Here is a 23,953-nt window from a genome sequence, read left to right as displayed (position 1 = left end):
CGTGTTATGCCCTTAGGAGCACTCTCACTGGTATTACCATTGCCTATACAAATAGGGCTACACCTGATGCTCACCATCAATGCGTGACAGGTCAGCCATAGTATTATCTAATTTTACAGATGAGGGATCAAAAAGTTAAGCAACTTATCTGGGGTCACTGGCCTAGTTAACAACAGGGTGTCATAATACTTACAATGTGCACTGAAATATCCTTGCCCTTAATTTATTTTCTTTTTATTTTGGAAATTTGTGCATAGATTTTAGCCTTTCAAACACATAGATCAGGGTGGCTATCCAAGTTTTTAGCTTTTACTCATCCATTAATTTCCTTTTTCACCTTCAGTGTCATTAATCATCGATATTCATTACACTAAAGGATCTTACCAGCAAAGAGGGCAACATTGGTTTGTTTGGCATCAAATGGGCATCTTGCCAGGCCACTAATTTCTTCCCCATCATATTCTAAGGTACTCAACTACAAAAGAAAAATAAATAGCCAGTGTCATAGCTATTCAATGTACCTGTTTCAAGGCAATACTGTTTTATTTGTATTAAAATTCCATTTGAAGAATTCTGTCTTCTTTCATACCACTAGAGATAAAATGAATTACTGGAAAGCAGAAAGGTTTCAACTTTAACAGCATGCCAGTGAAGGGAGAAGAGTTGATCAAAAGCAGCACATCACATAAAATATACTTACCCTATAGTATCTACACATGGGATTGAAGGCATTGGTACCACAAACAAAAACCATCTCATCGTTTCTTGGAACAAATACTTTGATAAAGTTGTGGCATTCATCCTAGAGAGAGTAGTAGTTAACATTAATATCAGACATTCAAGCATACTGGCACTGTGGTATCAAGCCCACGGAAAGACCATCTAGCAGACATTTGTCTGTTTAACTCACTTTATGCTTGCCTTTCATAGCACAGTTTTCTCGATCCTGTTGTCTTGATCGCCATGTCAGTTTCTGTATTAATCAAGCAAAACCAAAGTTCAGGTTTTAATTGGGAACATTTTGAGGGAGGGAGTGGAAAAATTAATCAGGTTCGGAGGGAATGCCAATAAATTTGCCAACTACCATTGCTCACCTTGCTTGGTATTACTTCTGTTTTGGGCATTTCATTTAAGTTTACTGTATAAACTTGATCCCTGTTGGAAATAAGGCAATAAAACATATCACGTGAATACATAAAAATGTTAAGCTGCTTCTTATTTTATTTTGACAGATCTGCCTTTATTGTGTTTTAGAGATCATATGGATTTTCTCTGTCTCAAACAAAGTCAACAAAGAGTACTTTTTCATTAGTGAGATGCTTTTACATATCACTGTAGGCACAGAGCAAAGAAAACTCTTCTCTCCAGGCATGGGTCAAACTGCTACTTGGTATTAGCATAGACATATTTCTAACATTTGCTTGAATAATTCTAAGTTAAAAACGAACAAAAAAAGGTTTTTTCCCCCTGCTGCTTTAGGAAAAAAGAATGGTGTATGATTTCTTGATGGCAGTAATAAAATAGCACTGCTGAAGGCTTGAGCTCTGTATTTTGTTCCTGGTACACAACACTGACTCTTCCCGGTGAATATTTCTGGCTTCATGCAATTTTTGATCACAATCACATATTAGTTTTTCATGAACTAGACACATTAATGCAAGCACCACAAGAGAAAAGAATTTTAATCTAATAAACCAATGAGAGGAAAATTACCTGCCAGCAATATAAAGTGTGTCTCGAATTTTCAGCATCAGCTGAAAGTCCAGCCTGTGCTGCGATTCGTTGCCTGAAGGGCGTCCTCTAAAAACCGGATATTGCCTTGAATCTGCAAGTAAAAATGGGCTAAACCATCATTCAGGATTATGGAGCGGAGGGATCAATAAACAGCATTGATTAGCTGTATATACTTGTTGTAGAAGGGTTTTAACTAAATTCCTCTCTTAAGGTCTTGAATATCAATGAATAAAAGGCAGTGAATGCCAGCAAATGGTCTTTCTTTCTTTTAACTCAAAATATATAACCTATATACAGGTTGTTATAGAAAAGCACCCAAGAAAACTGCCCCATTTTCTCCAAACACTAGGAAATGATTACTGATAAACTCTGGTGCAAATTCATGTTTAAGACATAAAAAAAATCTCTGCCTCTTTCTGAAAATGAACATGCTTAGAAAATGAAAAACAGAAAAGCTTCCTTCTCTGAAGGGACGACTATTCTTGAGATGACTTACAGTGATAGTCGACAGTATTAAGAGGTTCATCATCTTCAGGAAAGCTGATTGCTCTCAACTGGGAAACCATCAGCAGCAGTATGTAGGCACAAAGCAGGAAGACCCTCATGGTGGGCCAAGGTGAAGTCAGGGTGGCCCTGCTCAGAAATGCCACTGAGCTACCTGGAAAACAGAAGCAGTTTGGAAAGATCTCTATGCTGCAATGAAATGGGTTTCTTGTTTGTAATCAGCTTAGCTTTCACCATTGGCTCCCTCCAACGCCCCTCTCCCACCAGGAATGCTGGCAGTGGTAGATCAGGTATCGCCAAAAACACAGGCAAAAGATGGCAGCATGCCAGGCCTGATTAAAGCATCTGGTTGAGCATATTGAAGTTTTCAGCAAATTCACAAGAATTTTGGAGGTAACTGTATGTCATCACAGCAGAGTCACCAGAACCATGAATAGAAATGCTAGCTGCTGACTTGGCAAGAAGATGGGCAAAATTGGAATCAGAATTTTAATTAAATTCCAATCCGCTTCCCTTCCCTCAGTCCTGAAATATATCCAATACAACTTGTCTCTGCCCCCCATAAAATGCTCAAGATGCCTCAAAAATAGCCAGAGGGCTGATCCTGTCATCATATCTCCTCAGCTCTTTGCTTATGGTGTTGTCAAATTCCCAGCATTACCCAAGCCTTAGCCCTAAATTCTTAAGTCAAGCAGTTCCCCTACCAGCATGGAGACAATGACAGGAATGACCCTGAATCAGGGCGAAAGGGAATTAAATAAAATGATTTCATGATAACCAATCAAGCAAAGCAAGGCAGGGATGAAGTGGCACAGCTGACACCAGGCCACCAGGGAAGTCTACATTTTTACATAAAACAATTTGAACACAAACCAATACCCTAAGTGTGCTGGTCCTTTCAGCTTTATTGAACTCTGGAGCTGTAGGGGTCCTTAGGGACCATCTGGCCCAACCCCCTCAGTTTTCAGATGAAAAACCAAGGGCCAAAAAAATTAAAGGACTCACTGAATTGTGTGAAGCTAGGTAAGGCAAGGTTGGAGTCCAGACCCACATCATCTGAGTCCCCATCCAGGATCTTTTTACCAAATGGAAAGGAGAACATAAATGACTGGACTTTTTTCCTCCAAAAATATAGCATTACAGAAAACTTTTTGGGGAAATGGATATATTCATCATTTTTATTGAAGTGCTATTTCATAGGTGTTAAATTTAATCAAATTGTACATTAAATATGTGCAGTTTATTATATATCAATACCTCAATAAAGCTATCAAAACACAGCATTAATTGCATTATAATAGCAGTAAAAAATTTAAAAGATCTTTAAATGTTATTAGCTTATTAAAAAGATAAATCAGGGCCCTGTTGGGCCAATGAGATGGATATTTTGGTAAAGTTGTAAGTGTTCCACTTTGCAACAATACCACCCCCCTCCCTCAACCAAAACTGTCACTTCCAGCTACTGTTCTGAACAACAAAACATTTAGCATAATCTTCAATCTTATATACCTAAGAAATTCAGAAGAGATCATAAGAATCACTGCAAATTCCAGGGGAGTCCAAACACTAAACTGGGTGTTTACTGTGCCTTTTTTATGGACCTCACATCAAACACACAGATATGCATGCTATCCAATGCTCTAAGTATTTCTCCAACTAAAGTACAAATCAAGTATATGTGAGCTTTAGAGTCCCAGTTTTTGCAAAAAGAGAATAATATATTGCAATAAATGTTGCTTCGTGGATGATCCATCCAGCACTAAATTAACATGTTTAAACTGCCTTACAAAAAGCAGATGGAATAGAAATGGTGGTGGCATCGATTTGTACTCAAAAGCATGGACTTTAGAGTCAGCAGGACTCTGGCATGGATGAAATTATACCACATGCTAGCTTACTGTCCTGGAAACATTCCTTCAATCTCTTTGAGCATTAGTTTATTTATCTGTGAAATATGGATAATAGCGCCTTCTTAGAGTGAAAAGGAACCAAGTGTCTAGCACATAGGAAATTCCGAGAAAAGTTAGACCTCTCTACCCATTTCCTACTGGAGAATACTGGGTATGAGCAGATAAGGGTCTTAACAGGGCCTGGGGAAAAGATACCCTAAAATATTAAGTTTATTTGTCCAGTTATTTTTCACAATTAGTTATTTTTAAACACTAGAGGACTACTCTGAGGGTAAATTTTACAACTTGTGTCTATGTACTGGAAAAATAAAGTAACAACATAAAACAAAAAAACAATCACCAGCAATCCTACAGTCATACCCCAACAACCACAATGATTTGGTTCTAGTTTTTGTACTACATCTACATGGCTTCCATTGTCCTGATAAGATGATTTCTCCTTGTTTACCCCTTCTTCTGAAGCAGTGTTTTCCTGTCTTGCTTTTCCATACTGTTTTTATCATTTATAAAGACCTTCTAAAGTTGAAGTAGCATAAAAGTACAAAATGCTGTCCTATGAACTAGATTCTACTACCATACCAGTTCCAAACATCATCCTCTAGATACAAAGTCACTGAATCTTTCTGCTAGATATCAGGCAAAAGAATTAGAAATACCAGTTAATCCCAAAGAAGTATAGAAACATCTGCATTAAAACAAAAAGATTGTTCTGTGACTCCTTCTCCATGACAGGTAGGTGAATGGCTCACATCAGGTAAGCAGAGCCTCCATGTCTCAGACAGCAGGATGGGGAGGAGCCCTCACCAGGACGACTGTCTCTCAGCTGTGATCCCAGCACTGGGGCTGAGGATGGAATCACTGCTGACTCACTAGCAAGCATCAAGCTGCTGGCTGAGCTATCATTTCCAATAACTCATTCATCTGACACTGCAGAAAGTAATTTCTCCCAATGCCCCATCCCCTACCACTCTAATCCTCCCAAAATAAAGCCCTACCACGAACTGCTTCCTGTCTCTGCATAAAGCTGTATTTTTGAGAAAAAAAAAATAACATTCAGACTTGCCATAGTAGTTATAAATGGAGGCATTTAATGTGATACATATTTCAAAGGCTGGGTGGCAGAGGGAAGAATCTGGAAATACCTGAAAGCAATGTACCAGGAACGAGATGTATTTGCATGTAAACCACTCAGACTACTTATCTCTGACTTTATTTAAGATGTATCAGGAGTCCAGGGGTCTGAAATCATGATACTAGTTAGGTTGAAAAGGGCAGGCCATGAAGCAAGATGAAATGTTGGAAAAAAACATGGACCTTGGGATTAGAAAAATCTGAGTTGAACTTGCTTGTGCCATTTACTTCCTGGATGTTGGGCCTGTTTAAATTGACTTTATCTCTTTAAGCCTCAGTTTTATCAAAGGTAAAATGGGAGTAATTATCTTTACTACCCAATAGGCTCCTTTTAGGATTAAATGAGATAATCAGTATGAAGCATCTAACACAGAGTCTGCTCCACAGTAAATATTTACTAAATTTTAGTGAATATCATGTCTATTCTGGTTATATCTTGTCTGGCAAAAAGGTGAAAAAAAGTTCATTCTTTCATCTTGTACAACTATTTGCCAAACTGTTTAAGTATTCCATTCTAACAGTGACTGGGGCATTCTTAGAGGATACAGCACACAGCTTCATAGATGTAGAGGCCTCCTACAAAGAGGAAACCATATTCTTCATAGACAAGCTTAAAAAACATTCCTACATGAAGTCACTCCTGTTAGTGACACAGAGAACAAGGATGCCTGAAAAGGTAGGCTTATTCAGTTTTTGGTACTTTATATGAACTTCTCCCATACATTCCTGATGTTAAATACTAAATATGATGAGGAAAGTTCTTAATGGGAGTTCAGAGCTGCCAGAACAACCAGGGCTTGAGTGACAGAATACTTGAGAGAAGGGAGGTGCACAGAGCTAACCCCTACACTCAGCACTTGATTTTGCCTTACAGATATTTGCTGATTTTATATTTTTATAATATTTATATATATATATTATATTGTTATATATTATAATGTTATATTTTTATCATTTTATATTTGCTAATTTTATAGAGCTTAATGCTATATATAATAACTATAAAAATTTCTGGCAGTCACGAGTTTAGGACTCACCAAGAAGGAAGAATACCAGTAAATAACCAAAGGCTATAATTTGGGCCTCTGAAAAGCTACACTCCAGAAGAGGAGAAAAATGTAAGGCAAACCATGTTTTACAAAAATTCCAATCCAATACAATCCAATAAGCTAAGTCCCAGACTGGATGGATATAATCTCCCGGTCTAGCTGCTTGCCAGAAAAGATAAGATTACACTTCTTTAGAAAAAGATATCATCCAGAGACTACAGTTCTTTACATGGCCCAGCGTTCAAGTAGAAATTATCACAAATTCCAAAAACTGCAACTAAAAAAGAGAGAAAATAACACAATAAAAATAGGCACACAGGTAGCCCAGATATTAGAGTTATCACACATACATTTTGAAAATGACTGTGCTTTTTTTGTCCAAGCAAAAAAGATGACAAGACGGAGAATTTTACCAGAGAACTGGAATCTGTAAAAAAGAATTAAATAAAAATTCAACAACAAAAAATCACAATAAATAACACATCTCCAATAGATGTGTTTAGCAACATATGTCAGAGGTGAAGAGATTAGTGAAAAGACAAACAAATAGAAATTATCAGACAGAAATATGGAGAGCAAAAAGATTGATAAAAAAAGGACAAGAGAGTAAGAAACATAGGAGTTTGTGAAAAGATGAACATATTGGAGTCCCTGAGACTGCAGAGAGAGCGATGGGATAGAAGCAATATTTGACAAGATAATGGCTACACACATTTTCAAAACTGATATAAGATTGTAAGCCATACATTCAAGAAATTCTAAAAAGTTCTAAAAAAAAAAAAATCACAGACACATCGTAGTCAAAATGCTAAAACAAGGACAAACTTAGGTTGGGCGTGGTGGCTCACACCTATGATCCCAGCACTTTGGGAGGCCGAGGTGGGTGGATCACGAGGTCAAGAGAACGAGACCATCCTGGTCAACGTGGTAAAACCCCGTCTCTACTAAAAATACAAAAAAAATGAGCTGGGTATGGTGGTGCGTGCCTGTAATCCCAGCTACTCAGGAGGCTGAGGCAGGAGAATTGCCTGAACCCAGGAGGCGGAGGTTGCGGTGAGCCAAGATCGCGCCATTGTACTCCAGCCTGGGTAACAAGAGCGAAACTCTGTCTCAAAAACAACAACAACAAACCCAAAAAACAAAAAACAAGGACAAACTTTAAAAATGTTAAACACTAAGATATATTACCTTCCAAAAAGCAAGAATACTACAGACAGCAGACTTCTCAGTGGAAACAATGGAAGCCTGCAGAACATAGAATGCCTTTTTTTTTTTTTGAGACGGCGTTTCACTGTTGTTACCCAGACTGGAGTGCAATGGCACGATCTCGGCTCACCGCAACCTCTGCCTCCTGGGTTCAAGCGATTCTCCTGCCTCAGCCTCCCGAGTAGCTGGGACTACAGGTGCACACCACCATGCCCAGCTAATTTTTGTATTTTTAGTAGAGACAGGGTTTCACCTTGTTGACCAGGATGGTCTCGATCTCTTGACCTCGTGATCCACCTGCCTCGGCCTCCCAAAATGCTGGGATTATAGGCATGAGCCACCACACCCAGCCCATAGAATGACATTTTTAAGTTGCTGAAAGAAAATAAATTTCCAGCCTAGAATTCTACAACATGTAAAAATATTCTTCAAAAATGAAGGCAAAATAAAGATGTTTTAGACAAATAAAAACTCAAGAGATTTGTTGTTAGCAGATGCAATCTAAAAGAAATATTGAAGAAGAGTTATTTGGGCAGGAGAATTTATAGAGAATGTTAATGCAAATTTTTAAACTTTAAAGAAATTTTATTTTGTATTTTTAGTAGAGCTGAGGTCTCACTATGTTGCCTAGGGTGGTCTCGAACTTCTAGTCTCAAATGATTCTCCCACATGGGCCTTCCAAAGTGCTGGGATTTTAGGCATGAGCCACCATATCTGACCACAAGTTATTTTTATGATTACAGCCTAGTAGCTCAATTTAAAATTAATGAACCCCAGATAGAGAAAGTGGTATATTGTCTTTGTCTTCCTGAAAACTAAATAGTTTAAAGAAAATGAGAATGTAGAAATGGGGTAGGCCTACTTTATCCCTAGCCCAAAGAACCTAGAGAGATACCATGTTGATTTGAAAGCTTTCCCCTACCTCTTGTCTGGAGATGCCACTAAGCAAAGAGTATCTGCTTAGACTCTCAGACTCCACTTGCCTCAGGGTCTGAACATGGAGTTGGTTCCTTTTAGTTTTCTGATGACTCTTCTAGACCTTGGGCCTCCAGTGATCTTACAAAAAGTCTTTGGTCGAAGTCCTGCTCCTGTCTTTTACCTGATAGTTTCCCAGTCATTTTCTCTAGCTTTTCAAAGACTTTACTAGCCCCAGCCCATGGTTCCATATGGAGAATTCTGCCTCAAAATCATAAAGTCAAGCGTTGTGTGCTCTGATGCTAACCTCCTGTTCTTCCAGCTTGCTCATCTGGCCACTTTCACACCATGACTGCTCTTCCTTCTCATCAGGGCCTTCAGCCCACTAACTGTTCTCCTTTCTTCTAATCACTGGTCTTCTCTGATCTTGACATTCCTCTTTATCCATCTTAGGTACAATAGTCAATGGTCAATCATGTCCATTACTCTGCCTGTACTCCTGACTCCCTCATCCTCTGTGTCTTTGTCAGCCTTTCTTGCAAAGTCTCAACCTCGGATGAACCTGCCACTCACCTTCTTCACCTGCCTTAGACCAGCTGAGCACTGGTTAAGACAACCACACTCTGGGACAATTTACTAGAAATTTAACAGAATTCATTGTCATCAACTACAAACAGCATCATAAACTCCATGGAAATCCTATGTTTCTCAGTTAAATTAGACCACTCCCCCAATCCATACATGTAAACTTCCCACTTTCCTCAAGGCCCTGATTTGCTATGTCTCCATACTCTGCTACTTACATTCCTCCCTCCTTCCCCACAGCTACTTCAAATAGAATACAAAAGCCATAAGATGGGGGTTTCCTTGGTCTTCTCCTTTCCCATTGCCAAATACATCCACTCTCCCCATGTGCTTTTTTTTTTTTTTGAGACTGTCTTGCTCTGTCACTCAGGCTGGATTAGAGTGGTATGACCTTGACTCACTGCAACGTCCACCTCCTGGGTTCAAGCAATTCTCCTGTCTCAGCCTCTCAAGTAGCTGGGATTAAAGGCATGTACCACCAGGTCCAGCTAATTTTTATATTTTTAGTAGAGGTGGGGTTTCATCATGTTGGCCAGGCTGGTCTTGAACTCCTGACCTCAAGTGATCTGCCCACCTTGGCCTCCCTAAGTGTTGGAATTACAGGCATGAGCCACTGTGCCCAGCCCAGCCCCAATGCATGTGCTTTTAATCCAATCCCTTCACTCTTTTTCTGGAATAAAAAGACATTGATTACATTTTTCTCTGTTATTATCTGTAACTCTTAATCAATTAAATACTGTCCATCAGAAATGAAAGTTGTCCATGTCTCCCTCATCACACACACAAAAAGAAAATACCTCCTGTATCCCTGATCCCACTCAAACTATCACCTGTGTCTTCACTGGCACTGAAACAAACTTTGCTCTTCTGCTATAATTTCCTCACCTCCTGCTCATTCTTCCTCTTTCTGTGTTCTAGGTTCCTCTCTCAGTAGAGACTGACGATCTACGAGTACCTAAAGGCAATGGACATTTTCCAGTCCTATTTCATTTGACTGCTCAGGAACTTTAGATGCAGCTGACAGTTCACAGCTTTTCCAAATACTGCCTTTCCTTGCTTTTCCTCATACCACATTCCTCTGATGGTTTTCCCACGTCTCTGTCTGCCTGTCTGTCTCCCATTCGTTTTCTAGACACAACACAAACGATCTTTTCAGAATCATGGAATCTCATAAGCCCTCCAGTTACCCTCTATTACTCTTAGGATGGAGCCCAAATCTTTTAAATGTGGCCTTCAACTTTTCAGGTTGTGAGTCCTGCCCCGTCTCATGAGGACTTCTGTCTCACCTTGGGCCTCCATCTCTCTTTTCTTGTGCTTCTACCACCCTGCTTCTGTTTTCAGCCCTGGAGTGTGTCATACCACCTACCAAACCTTGCTCCTACTTTCCCTCTAGATGGCCCTTTTTGCCTCCCATCCTTGGCCTAGCTAAGTCCCCCTAATTTTTCAGAACCTAGGGAAGATTTTTTTCAGTCCCTCAGGTCAAGTATGTCTCACAGTTGTCAATTCCTGAGACAACTGTGAATGAACTGTGAATAAAGGAATAAAGAGAAGAATGAACCATGTGTCCTGAATCACCACGTCCTCGCTGACTCTCTTAGGGCAAGGTAAGCATTTTGGACTCAGTCTAATTTAGATTTATTTAATACTACTAAACAAACAACAGAGGGCAGCAGACCCAGGGAGGATGGGCCCCCGGGGCTTCCACTCCCCAAGAGCATGGACTCTGACTGGAGAATGCTGTAAGTAAAGAAAGAAGAGCGGGTGGAACTGGACCTGTGGCACAAAAAGCACCATTTACTCTGTAGTCTATGACATTTCAGGGGGCACTGTTCACACTGTAGTCAGTGAGAACAATTGCACCTGGAGTCACAGGAATTATCCATTTACCACCTCTGGGTCACGAGGGCCCCATGAGACTAAACAAAAGGGGAGCAGTGGGTTTAGTAAATGGGGAGAGAGCAAAGAGAAGCAAGTTGATTCTTATACCTTAGAGCCTACCAAGACAAGGAGGGCTGTAACCGAAGATCAGTTATAAAAGAGAGGTTTAGGTTTATACAGCATTGATGTGCCTTGATTCTAAGCAGTATGTTCTGGCAGGGTTTTAGATCTTAATGACCATCATCGGTATTTAATCAGAGTGGTATGACAGCTTGGCTGACACCACAAGCTTTGGAATATAAGAAGGTAATATCCACTGAATTGCAGGCCTCCTTTCACCTTCCATGCGTGGTAAGAAGACTAGATTATTAATCATCACTATATATTCAGATTCCAAGAAATCCCTAAGTAGAGCTGGGGCAGGCTACTCTGGGCCCTTCTGAAAGGCATGGGTAGCTCCTTGCCTCCAGGCTCACCAAGTGACTCTTGGCTGATGTGTTTTAAAGGAGCACAGGCTTTTTCATTTAAGGACCCGCTACTGTTACCCCACCCTCTACCTCGTGCACACAGGTTGTGTGTGCATGTGCCGCATCTGAACAGATAACTACATCCTCCTCTCTCACTGTGGGCCATAAGGAGGTTGCTGAAAGGCCCCTGACTCTGAGACCCTTCCTCCTTCTAGGAATGTGGGCTCCCAGGTTAGAGGAAGAGGCTTCTGGCACTGTTACATTACTGACGCTTTATAATTAACCACCTAAAACTCTGCCCCACGGCATGTGGAGGAAATGATGAAGCAGCACTCTGACTCACTTTCCACACAGCTGAAACCCTCCTGACACATCAGAATCTGTTAAGATGTGGATTCGGAAGAAGTAAGGAAGGGCCTGGCTGGAGCAGTGGAGACTCACACCATGAGGAACACATCAGGGATGATTCTTCTCCCACCGAGGAGCCAGGAGCCAGGAGATCTGGGGTCACAGACTTGTTTTGTGGCCAGAGACAAGTCATTTCATCAATCTGGACTGATTTCATGTAATACAAGGGGGGCTGGTAAATTAAAACTGTAAAAACTTGTTTTTTCTCTAAGAATCCATGTTCTCCTGACAGCTAGAGGGGTTCCTACTTCCCCTATCTAGTGGGAACAGCATCCTGGTGTAATTCCCATGGCTCAGGGGTCTTTCTCCTCAGCATCCAAGCATTTCGAGTCACTGTCATCATAAACAAACAGCGATTCCCCTGACCTTCAGGCTGCCTCTGTTTTCTCTCTACCATTTCCTTTCTCAGCCAGGCTTCTTTGAAGAGAAGCCTGAGTCCATATTCTCCATTTTCTCACTTTGCGTTATATTTTTAGCCCACTCTAGCCTAACTTTAATGCCTATGCATCAACCACCTAATTGCCAAATCCAAGGCAATTCTCATTTAAAATTTTCCTTCATCTACTTGAGGCATTTAATTTCATTGGCCATTCCATCAGACAGTGAAACTCCACCTTTGACGTTCCTACTTCTCCCCACCTCACTAGCTGCTCCTTTTCATCAGTCTTCCCAAACTTGTCTTAACATGCTTGTCTGTTGGATGTTTTTCCCAGTGCCAGCCTGGGTCTCTAGGCAGGTGCTCACATGATCCTTCCCTTCTTCACTACCACCAATTCACTAATCCTAGATCACACGTCCAGCACATACCACACCCCTCAGCTCCAGATCCAGCTGTCCAACTCTCTGCTAGATATTTTGACCTCCATATAATATAGGCAATTTAAATTCAGTAGTCTAAAATTGAACTTAAGATACTTTGCCTTGACTTCTCCTCTCCTAAATTCTGTGCAGAGCATAGGTTTAGAGCTCAAAGTCCCTGGCTTCAAATATAAGCACTACCACTTACCAGCCATGTGATCTTGGGCATGTTACTTAACCTTTCAAACATTCCTGTTTTCCTGCTTGCAGTGAGGATAATGCTAGCACTAATATTATTACAATGACTGAATGAGATAACCTATGTAAAGCATGTAGCCAAACCCCTTGCATCTGATAAGAATCCAATAATTGGGCTGGATGTGGTGGCTCACACCTGTAATCCTGCAGCACTTTGGGAGGTCGAGGTGGGTGGATCACTTGAGGTTAGGAGTTTGAGACTAGCCCTGCCAACATTGTGAAACGCCATCTGTACTACAAATACAAAAATTATCTGGGCATGGTGGTATGTGCCTGTAATTCCAGCTACTCAGGAGGCTGAGGCAGGAGAATCGCTTGAACCTAGGAGGCAAAGGATACAGTGAGCTAAGATCATGCCACTGCACTCCAGCCTGGGTGACAAGAACAAAACTCTGTCTCAAAAAAAAAAAAGAATCCCACAATTACAACTATTACTATTGTTATTGCTGTTTTTCATATCCTTCTCAGGGACTTGTGTTTTAAGCCTAGGAGTCTTCCTACACGGCCCTCTGTCCATCATTCTCTCCTTAGAACCTGTTAGTACATCCCACTGCTTCGACCTCTTCATTGGTCTAGAATTGACTGTTCATTGGTTTCTGTTCTTTTAGACTTGCACTGCATTCTCCACAAGGCCACCAGAATGATCTTTCTAAAGCACAAACAGTATCATGTTACATCCCTGTCTAAAAGCACTTTAATGGTTCCTGAAGGCCTATGTGTAAAGTCTAAATTCATTTCCAAGATTTGCAAGGTCCTTCACAATTCTATTCTTGCCAGCGTCTCCATTTCACCTACTGATACTTCCCCACCTCAATCCCAAAGCAGTGTCTTCTGCACACGTATTCTTCCTAAACTGTCCTTCCTAAAAACTGTCTATTCACCAGCTGAAAACTTTACTTGGCCCTCTCCCCTTTCTCATTCTTCCCTCTTCAGCCACACTGCTCTGCTTAGGACAGCTAGTCACACTATCATACTGTATAAATCTTCTACTGCAGAACTTATCACTCCACAGCAATCTTACTGATTTTCACATTTTCTCTATTGGGCTGTGCTACTCAAGGGATCATTTTCCTCCTTACTGCCAGGATCAGGCACAGGGCCTGGCACCTGGGAGGTCCTCAGTAAATAGTTAATGAATGGAGAAAGAAATAAAGAAAGAAAAAGGTAGAACTCTGAAGGACTCAGCTGTGGCACACAAGCCCCATCAAAATGAACAGCTTTCCACCATCACCCCAACACTGAATCTTGAGTCTACCATCATTCTCCTACATCGTTGGCACAAGAGCCTCATTAGCCTCCAGTTCATGAGTTTCAGGTGCTCCAAAACCAAGAGGCTCTCTAAAAAGGCAACAGATGCCTCTTTTCACATTTACCCATCATTAACAAACTCCCCCCCAGAAATGGGCAACAGAGGCCAAATAACTAAATGATTTCTGTCAAGCTCCCCACTACCACTGCTGACATTCCGGCTTACTCTGTAGCTTTCCCAGAACAAGGGGAAGTAAAGCAGAGCTATTCCTGAGATTAGAGGGTGGGTATATGGGACTGGCAGAGAAGAATCCTATGTGACTCCCCACTACCCAACAAACGAATATAAAATGAAAATCAGCCTGCCTAAGGGCTGGCTTATGTCTGAAATTCTGCAATGGAAAATTCTTTTTCTGGCCGATGGCCTTTTTTCCAGTTATAATGTAAGTAATGCTAGAATATAACATAAGCCAGAAACCAGTATGAAGACACTTATAAGATCTTATCCAGCATAAAGGGAACATGATGGATTCTGATAGAAGAGAAAAAAGCACAGGTGGCAGTAGATACCATGGGAGAGAGGAAAGGGGAGGCTGGGGCTATGGAAGTCTGGGTGTTCATTAATAATGTCTTCCTTTTAAAATCGGCGTCTTCCTCGAAGTTGGGTCAGTTTTATTTGAGTTATATTTTATGTGCATAATAAAGGTGTCGACTCAAGTTTTCTGAAAATTAAAAACCTCTTATGCAAGGTTTTCTCTATTAAGTCTGGATTTTCTTAAAGCAAAGCACACCAATATCTGAATCAGTAATGCTTTGGTCACATATTAATAATTCAAAAAGGAACTGAACTTAAAAAGAGTTGGGCAGGAAGGGACAGAAAACAGGATCTAACCTGTTTTGCCAATTCTAAGCAAACTTGGACAACAATCCCAGGATTTGACCTCTGATCAGAACCATTGCTCTGGGGACCATAATTCTAGCAACAATTTTCCTATAGGTTTTGGCTTGTCTGCCCTAACTCAAATTGAGTAACATTTATTTTAAAGCAAAACTGTCCTAGAAACAATCCTCATTAGAAGTGAAAATAATAGAATAAACTACTGAGAATATAAACTGGATATGTAAGCAGAAAATCTGCTATTCAGGAAGATGACAAAATATATCAGCCTCTTAAGAAATCAAGATAGTAACTTGTTTTGTGAAAGTATGAAGCACAAGGAACCTTCTGTAATAGAAAAAATATATATATACAGCAGGAGATTGTTGTGGCAGAAATGAACAATAGTGTCTCCTTTTTTCAGGGGAACCAAAGGATTTTCAAGGCTAACTAGTAACAAGAGAAATTAAAAGCCTTCTTTTTTGGTTATCTCCTCCATATGCATAGTTCCAGCCAGGCCGGGCTCCTCCCCTTCAGCTTCCAGGAATAGGAGCCATGCTAGACAAAGGAAAGGCTCAAGGTTCCAAGGGATGACCCAGATGCCCAAGGACTCAGCCTGTCTGTGGAACATTGGCTTATTCTACCAGATGTCCTGCTGGGCTGCCATATGGCCTGCATGTGACATTCTGTTCAGGATAATAGGGCCTGGGTCTATGCCTGGTTCTGCCCTCTGGGCTGGGATGACAGAAGTAGTGCACGTTTGTTCTTATGCTATTGACTTGTCTGATGCAACCACTGTGTAGCCATAGCTTTCACTGAACTCCATGGAGGCTTTTCAGGCTTTCAAAGAAATGAACAATACCCTGGCAAAGCACTGAGGATGGGCTGCTGCTCTTATTCCTGTCTGACAAAGGGAGAGAACAAGCAGATAAATTAAGGGACTTATGATCCAAGAGTGGTGAAGCCAGTGCAGAACCCAGATGTCACAACAGAGTTCAATGATCTATGTTAGCATTATTGCCAACAACATGGGATTTCACTCTATTTAAAGAGGCTCATGTCTTCATGTTTAATAATCAGCAAAGTGCCTCATCAGAGGTTCTCAGGTGATGTCATGCTTTAAAACAGTTGGTGAAAGATTTATAGAAGGGTGAAAATGCTAATGACTCAGAGGAAGAGAAGTGAAATTTTAAAAGTCAAGGGTTTTTAGTCCCAAGTCCTTTGGGTTTCATCACCAAAAATATGGCCTTTATATTCATATTTGCCTTCTGTATTTGAAAACACAGTAACAGTTGCCTGTCTCTGACAAATGAAGAGAAAGATGACTGATTGTTCAGCAGGATCTAGAGCATTAACTTTATCAAGATTCCACAAGTCAATCCTAATTTGTTTTTTAAAATGTACTTCCTGGGTGAAGGGGACACAGAACTCTCTGTACAATTATTACAACTTCCTGTGAGTTCCAATTATTTCAAAATAAGTATTTTTAAATGTATTTTGTCCTACTGATGGAAATGTGGCCCATGGTAAGTTAGGTTCCATTTGATAGTTCTGGACTAAAAATGAAGCCGTAACCAAGAATGAGAATAATAAACAGCCCGAGTTAATTTTATGTCCTGTGAAGCTCAGGGAGGGCCCAGGCTGGGCCTGAGTCAGTGCACCTGTGCCTTACCTGCAGCCTTTTGTCTAGGCTCCATATCTGATGGTCTATGAACTTCTGAAACCTCAGGGGACACAGAGGCAAAATGGGAGTTTAGGTCAATCCATACAAGCCCTTAAAATCTCAGTTCCTAATTTTTCTACACTGATGCAAGACCAAGAGGGTATTCAGCAAGCTCAGCCCTTCCTGCCATCAGGAATGGAGCCTGACAAGCGTTGAGCAGTGGAGTGCAAAGTGGAGAACGTGGCTCTGGAGACAGACTGCCGGGGTAGGCGCCTCAGCTTTTCTGCCTAACCAGTAATCTGACCTTGGGCGAGCTAGTTCACCACTTGGTGCCTCCAATACCCTGTACCTTGGGGATGGGATCACACTAGCAGCTACCTCAGAGAGTTGCTGAGGACTGAAGGAGTTCTTGAAAGAGTTTATCAGAGATCCTGGCACATGGTAAGCACCATAAAAATCACTATTAGGTGAGGTGAGTACCAGGAAGCCTGGTTAAAGCTAAAGGTACAACCTTGGGAAGGGTGTGTGATTCTAATGCCAGGGATAATTACACTTTGAATCTTATATTACCCTTATCTACCTTTATTCTTACCTTCCTTATGAATCACCTTGAGGGATGGTAATCTTATCCCAAACAACAAACACACCTGGAGATAATAGGGAGGTAAAAAAATCTGGATTCTACTCTTAACTCAGCCTCTAAGGATCCGACAGACCATGAGAAAGCCAACTTGCCTCTTCCAACTTCGGTTTCCCATGTATTCAATGAGAAGCTAGGCTAGAACACAGGTGATCTCCAAGGCCCCTTCCAAGCTGTGACATTTTATAATTCTGAATTTGGTGCCTGGGTTGAAAAAGGTTCTTTACTCAAAGTAAAATTCCTCCCAATTCACACTTCTAAGTTTTTTGCTGTAGCGTTGCCATTGCCTAGGATACAAAGTGCATGTGCTCTCTGTGTACCCTGAGACAGGAGAGCGCTGAGACTGCTGCCTCTGATCTGTGATGCGGAACCACAAATGGGCTTTGTACTACAAACTGACTGATGCCTTGAACAGGGAGCGAGCCTCCGCTGGCACTTACAAATGTGGACTTGGCATTCTGATGGCATCCCAGATGAAATGGCAGAGAGTGCATTCTACTCCCCCACCCCCACAACCATGTGGTCTTGGGAAATAACGGCCTTTAAGTGTCCCCTTGAGCTTTCCTGGACCCAGGGGTGAGGTGCTCCCACAGGCCAGCAGGTCATGTCCAATTTCTTTCTTAAAGTTTACAGTGTGCTGTGGGATGCTCAGTTCACATACACTCGGGACCTGTGTCTACGCTTCTTAGCCCCTCTCTGCATTCCCAATGTACTTTGCGGCTGATATTTAATAAACTTCTGTGTGTGGGTGGGGATTGGGGTGCCCAGCTCTCATCGATATTCAGCCTAGACCAGGGTTTGGGGAAAGAGCTTTTCACTTTTAGTGTTTTATGCTTTTCAAAGCAAATACGTCTTATCTATTCTGATCCTTAAAGCTTCACTTAGAGGTTTAGGGCAGAAGTTATTTTCTCCACTGAACTTCGTGTCAGTTTTGAGAGAACAGAAGTCATGTCTGTCTGTTCTCTATCTTTATTACCCACCATAGCATCTGGAACTCAGTATCTACTTGGTAAATATTTGCTGAATTAGCAAATAAATGCTTTTCAGACAAGGAGTTAAAGAACTACTGGAGCCCATACTGCTGATAAGAGGCTTCTGGGTCATGTGTCTCCAGGTCCATTGCTTTATGACCTCGATAGCTAATCTCAAGAGGCTCAAAATGGATTTGCATTAACAAAAATCAAAACCAGGTGCCACAGTGACATTCAGCAGTAGTCTTACAACTATGGGGCCAAGAGGGACCGGGGGACAGCATTTAAATGACATTGCTCTGAACACCCTGTATTTCGGGCATAGTAAAGCACTCCCCTAATTCCAGTGCAAACTCTGCTTCTCCTACCTCTCTGCCTTTGCATGTGCTGTCCCCATCAGTACCTGCAATGCTTTTCTTGTCCCTTCCTCTTCATGACTGATTCCTCATGACAAATCACTTCCCTCCAAGATCTACCTTCTTTGGCCTTGAAAATCTGGGCTCACTTACATCAGTGCAAATATCACATGATATTATATTTCCTTATTTTCATAACTTACTCCCCCTCACTGTGGGTTTCTTTGAGTTCTGGAACTGTCTTTTATGGTCATAAATAAACTCCCCCCAAAATGGTTAGCCCACAGGATTTTAATAGTTCCTGTTGAATGAATTTCTGTGTGCAACCCAGTGCCTTCTCAAAAAAAAAAAAAAAAAGTTGAAAAATCTCCCAAGAGCACTTTACTCACTGATGGTGAACTGCTAATGACAGGTCATCCACGATCACTCGTAATGAGCACGCACGCACACCAACACAATACATTATGCATTAAAATTATTAAATTAAGCAGCAGTATGTGTGGTAGGCATTTGCCCTTACAGCTGCAGATGTGACCACAGTGAGATTTGGGCTTCCCTTGATTTTGCAATTGCCGGGAAAGACATATAGGACTTAGCAGTGTGCCAGTGATACTATCTGGCCTATTTCCTAAAATGACCAATGCTGTGGACTTGGGCTCCAAATTCTATTCCAATCATGGAAGGCATCCTGGGGAGGTATAGAGAAAAAAGAATGTTGCTTTCTTTAGACACGCAAACAGGTTTAACATTGGTGAAAAAGAGAGAAATTAGCCTAATTATCTTTGGTGGGGAAAAGTGTAACTAGTTTTCCTTTTCCTCACCTACTCATATGCTATAGAGACTGGCAACTCTTTGATAAAAAAAAGAAAGGATTATAAAACCAGGAAATGCAGGGGATGTGGTGGTCTTTTGTAGGAAGGATACAGGGACAAGGTACATGGATGATGCTGGAAATCGTCATTCTCAGCAAACTGACACAAGAACAGATAACCAAACACCACATGTTCTCACTCATAAGTGGATGTTGAACAATGAGAACACATGGACACAAGGAGGGGAACATCACATACCGGGGCGTGTGGGTCAGGGGGAGCCTAGGGGAGGGATAGCAGGGTGTTGGGGGACTGGGGAGGGATAGCATTAGGAGAAATATCTAATGTAGATGAAGAGGGGGATGGATGCAGCAAATCACCATGGCATGTTTATACCTATGTTACAAACCTGCACAATATGCAAATGTACCCCAGAACTTAAAGTGTATATATATATATACACACTCTAGCAGGCCTGGGGAAAAGAACCAGAGAGACCTGTCGGTTTCTTCCCAAGAGGCTGCATCTATTCCAAGCTGGGTGGAGAGGGAAAGCCACCTCTTTCATGTCATATGTGCTGAAAGTCCCAGACAGCTTTCAGATCAGTGGACATTCAACAAGTAGAAGCTGCCATCAACACAAACACAACCCTTACCCAACAGGGCTGGCCTGGTGTATGAGGTGCTCTCATCACCAGTCCCCAGGCCCTAGGCTCTATCTCAAGTGTGTGGGTTATGCCTTCTGCTTACTGTCTTTCAGCAGCATCCAAGCTGCTCAAGGGAGAAGAGGGAATGGAGGCCAGTGTGAAGGACAGGAGGGATCCCTCCCGTGCAGGATGGCACTGCTTGCCGCTCCCACCTCCCTCCTTACCTCTCCTCTTCTGAGATGAGATAAGGGACCATCTCTGCTGACTGCCTCTTTCACCATGTTTTTTTTTTTAAAGGGACAAGTGAGAAAATGTAAGTAAAAATACTTCCTGAATTGTAAAGGTGCTATGCAAGTGTGAAAAAGTAGTATTATTATCAGTGCTTTATTTAGTTGCAGCTTACATCAGCCTGGTATACTGACATTGCTTACACTTTTGCTCCAATCAATATCCACACTCTTATTTCCATGGCCGCAGCTCCTCTGCGAGTGGCCAGCTTAGCTGAGGCCTCCTGCCCTTTGCTCCTGTTGTTCTCTGAACCTGCAACACTTTTTGCAGCTCCTCTGACTGGCAAATTCCTAGCCAACCTTAGGACCCAGCCCCAGACTGAGACCTTTCCCATCCCTCTCTCTACTCTCCTCTCAGGATGCTCTATCCATTTCTACTGGTAGATTTGCTTATCTATCTCCTGTCTTCCTCTTCAGATTGTGAGCTCCTAGAAGGCAGGGTCTATGGCTTATTAGTAGAAATAACTTCCCAGGCCCATATATAAAATATTTCCCATGGCTGCTCCACTAAGAGAAGAGAGTTTGCTTGCTATCCTTCTTACTTTGTTTTCATGAGACACACCTGGAGTTAGGTGTAATATGTAGATGTCAGAGACCAGAAAATCAGAGCTGATAATAACAAGCCAGGGTTGCATGCTAACAAAGCACCAGGCATTATGCTAGGCAACCCCTAGGAGGTTGGTGCTATTTTGCAGATGAGGAAATAAAGAAGTAATCTGCCTTTGGTCACAAAACTAAATAATGGAGCTTAAATCGGTTTGACTCCAATGTCTGTAGTCTTAATCTCTGCAGCAGAAAAAGGTAATGCAGAAGAAAAGGAACAGAGAAGAAGAGGTACTTAAGAATTTATTAAGGTAAGATTAGTGTCATAATTTTTTAGCTTGATTTTATGATTCTTATTTTAAGATATGAACAGCACTATTCCCCCTTTAGTCTAATGGTATACAGGTAACTGTGTCAAAAAAATAAATAAATAGGCCAGGTGGGGTGGCTCACACCTGTAATCCCAGCACTTTGGGAGGCTGAGGTGGGGAGATCACTAGATCAGGAGTTCGAGACCAGTCTGGCTAACATAGTGAAATCCCATCTACTAAAAATACAAAAAATTAACTGGGTGTGGTGGCATGCCTGTAATCCCAGCTACCTGGGAGGCTGAGGCAGGAGAATCATGTGAACCTGGGAGGCGGAGGTTGCAGTGAGCCAAGATCACACCAATGCACTCCAGTGTGACTCTGTCTCGAATAAATAAATAAATAGAAGTTTTTATGAAGAAGTCAAATAAGAGAGAAGGCTCATGCAAGGAGCTAGCAAGGATCCTGTCTCCTAAGTCTTAGGTATTGGTTTCTACCTCTTCCTCCTACCTCTTTATCTCTGAAGTAAAGGGTCAGCAGTGGTCAGAGGCCTCTTCCCTATCATCCTAGACCTAACATCAAGCCTTTGTTTCCAGGCGTGACAGGGCAGTGGTGTAGCAGGGACCTACCCCAAGATCAGGGAAGAGCATCATTGAGTACCTCCCTGCTTAGGTGCTCTTGCTTGGAAATAAACTGAGGGCCCATGGCTCACTCCTCTCCCTCCTGGGACCTTCAAAATTAAAGAGAGGCTCCTTTTGAATCCCTTCTTAAGTATCTGGTTGACCAGACAGAGTTGATACGAGAGAGAAGAACATCAGAAGGCAAATCTCTATCTCTGGAAAACTTGTCTATGTTTTTTACTTTCTACTTTCAACAATCAACTAAAATACTGTAACCCAATCCTACAATATGTCTGAAAAAGGAGTGCCAATGCATGAAACCCTCAGGAGTTCCTGAATGATGGCCATCCTCTCACCACACCTGAGGATAAACACCCTCATATAAACCAATGGGAAAAGAGGCTCTACTGTATGAATATTTTGGCTTCACTGCCTGCTAGCTGTGTGATCTTGGAAAAGCTACTTCACTTCACATTTGTTAAAAGCAGGAAATAATTGGATCTATTTTAAATGGTTGTTTCCAGGGTTGCAGACTTAATATACGAAGAACTTAAAGTTACAGAAATAAGTACAATAGGTCATTGTGTTGATATTATTAGTGGCATCACTATGTTTCCTCTCTGCTGTGTCCTCTGCCCTGTCATATTCCAACCTTTTCTGATGACCACTCTGATGATTTCAGCATCTTTTTCTATGTTCCAAATTCTCTCTTGGAATATTCTTTGGAAGACTGGACCAAGAAACTGCAGTTCAAATAATTTCCCTTTTCCTAGTAATATAGACGCCTAATTCAACCACTCAGCAATCAGGTGGGAATCTCATACACACGGCTGTCAACACGTTAGAAGTTAAGCATTTTGCCAGCGTACATGTACCGAATATGCCTAATGTCATTATTCTTCTTGAGATGCATCACACACTCAGACCTACCTCTAAAATGTATCTTAATAGGAAACAGCAACTACACAGATGATTAAAAGCCCTGAGACCTCGCTGTGTGTGTAGGCAGGGCGTGGTGGAATGCTGCAGATTCCCCATGGTGCAAGAGTCAGTCTGAGAGACACCTGGCCAAATTCTTTGTTGTGAAATAGGTGGGTTAGGTTAATGGAGAACCCCTCGACTACTCTGGAAAGCAGAGGTGGAGGTTGGTGCTATAATATCTACTAGTTCACTGTGCTCCAAGTACCCAGTTTTCAGCTTCTCAAAGGGCTGAAAATTCTTCGTGGCAGTTTACAAACAGTCTCTGTTTTTTTTTGTTTGTTTGTTTTTTGAGACGAAGTTTCACTCTTGTTACCCAGGCTGGAGTGCAATGGCGAGATCTCAGCTCACCGCAACCTCCGCCTCCTGGGTTCAGGCAATTCTCCTGCTTCAGCCTCCTGAGTAGCTGGGATTACAGGCACGCACCACCATGCCCAGCTAATTTTTTGTATTTTTAGTAGAGACGGGGTTTCACCATGTTGACCAGGATGGTCTCGATCTCTTGACCTCATGATCCACCTGCCTCAGCTTCCCAAAGTGCTGGGATTACAGGCTTGAGCCACCGCGCCCGGCCCAGTCTGTTTTTTTAATATTGTTTTCATTCCGAAGTGGGTGTATATATCCTCCCTGTGAATCTGGGCTATGGCTTTTGAATGACAGAATGTGATGGTATGATGCTGTGCCATTAATAAATGGGCGGCTTCCACTTCCTCTTTCTTTGGACACTTGTTAGAACCTGGCTACTAAAGTATAAAAAAGCCTAAGCAGCTTTTGAAGACATCCTCAAGAGCTGAGCCCTGAGCTGACAGACAGCATTCACTGGCCTTCCATGAGAATGAGCACCTTAGAACTGGACCTTCCCTCACCTACTAGAGCTACCCCAGTTGATAGTACATGGAGCAGTGAAGAGTCTCTGCTGAGCTCTGCCCACAATGTAGTGTTCAGGGGCTAAATGAATGATCATGGTCATTTTAAGCACTAGGTTTTGGGATGGGTTCTTAGGTAGTGAGGTAAGTGATTTCTTCCCTGAATCCCCTTAGCACTCTCTTTATCCCAAAATCCTGCTTCCTTTGCTCTTTCCTCTCAGTCCCCCTGAAGACTGAAATTAGCTGTCAGAGCTGGAAATATTGCAGAGAATACAGAGTCTTTGGTTAGAATACA

General features: G+C 41.8%; 1 protein-coding gene across 41 annotated transcripts in view; it reads right to left on the bottom strand.

The window, feature by feature from the left end:
* The window catches only part of SEMA6D (semaphorin 6D), a 591,099-nt gene that overhangs the window by 12,609 nt on the left and 554,537 nt on the right, over positions 1-23,953 (bottom strand). For all 41 annotated transcript variants that reach the window (XM_078334173.1, XM_078334193.1, XM_078334172.1 and 38 more), the window contains 6 exons: positions 2,231-2,392; positions 1,714-1,825; positions 1,095-1,155; positions 911-973; positions 701-802; positions 385-475 (listed from right to left, as the gene is read on the bottom strand). In XM_078334173.1, the coding sequence (XP_078190299.1) occupies positions 385-475; positions 701-802; positions 911-973; positions 1,095-1,155; positions 1,714-1,825; positions 2,231-2,339 (538 nt within the window). In that variant the 5' untranslated portion in view covers positions 2,340-2,392. The remainder of the gene's footprint in view (positions 1-384; positions 476-700; positions 803-910; positions 974-1,094; positions 1,156-1,713; positions 1,826-2,230; positions 2,393-23,953) is intronic.

Source organism: Callithrix jacchus, chromosome 8 (genome assembly GCF_049354715.1).
Source record: "Callithrix jacchus isolate 240 chromosome 8, calJac240_pri, whole genome shotgun sequence".
Lineage (NCBI taxonomy): Eukaryota > Metazoa > Chordata > Mammalia > Primates > Cebidae > Callithrix > Callithrix jacchus.
This window is presented reverse-complemented; position numbering and strand designations above follow the sequence as displayed.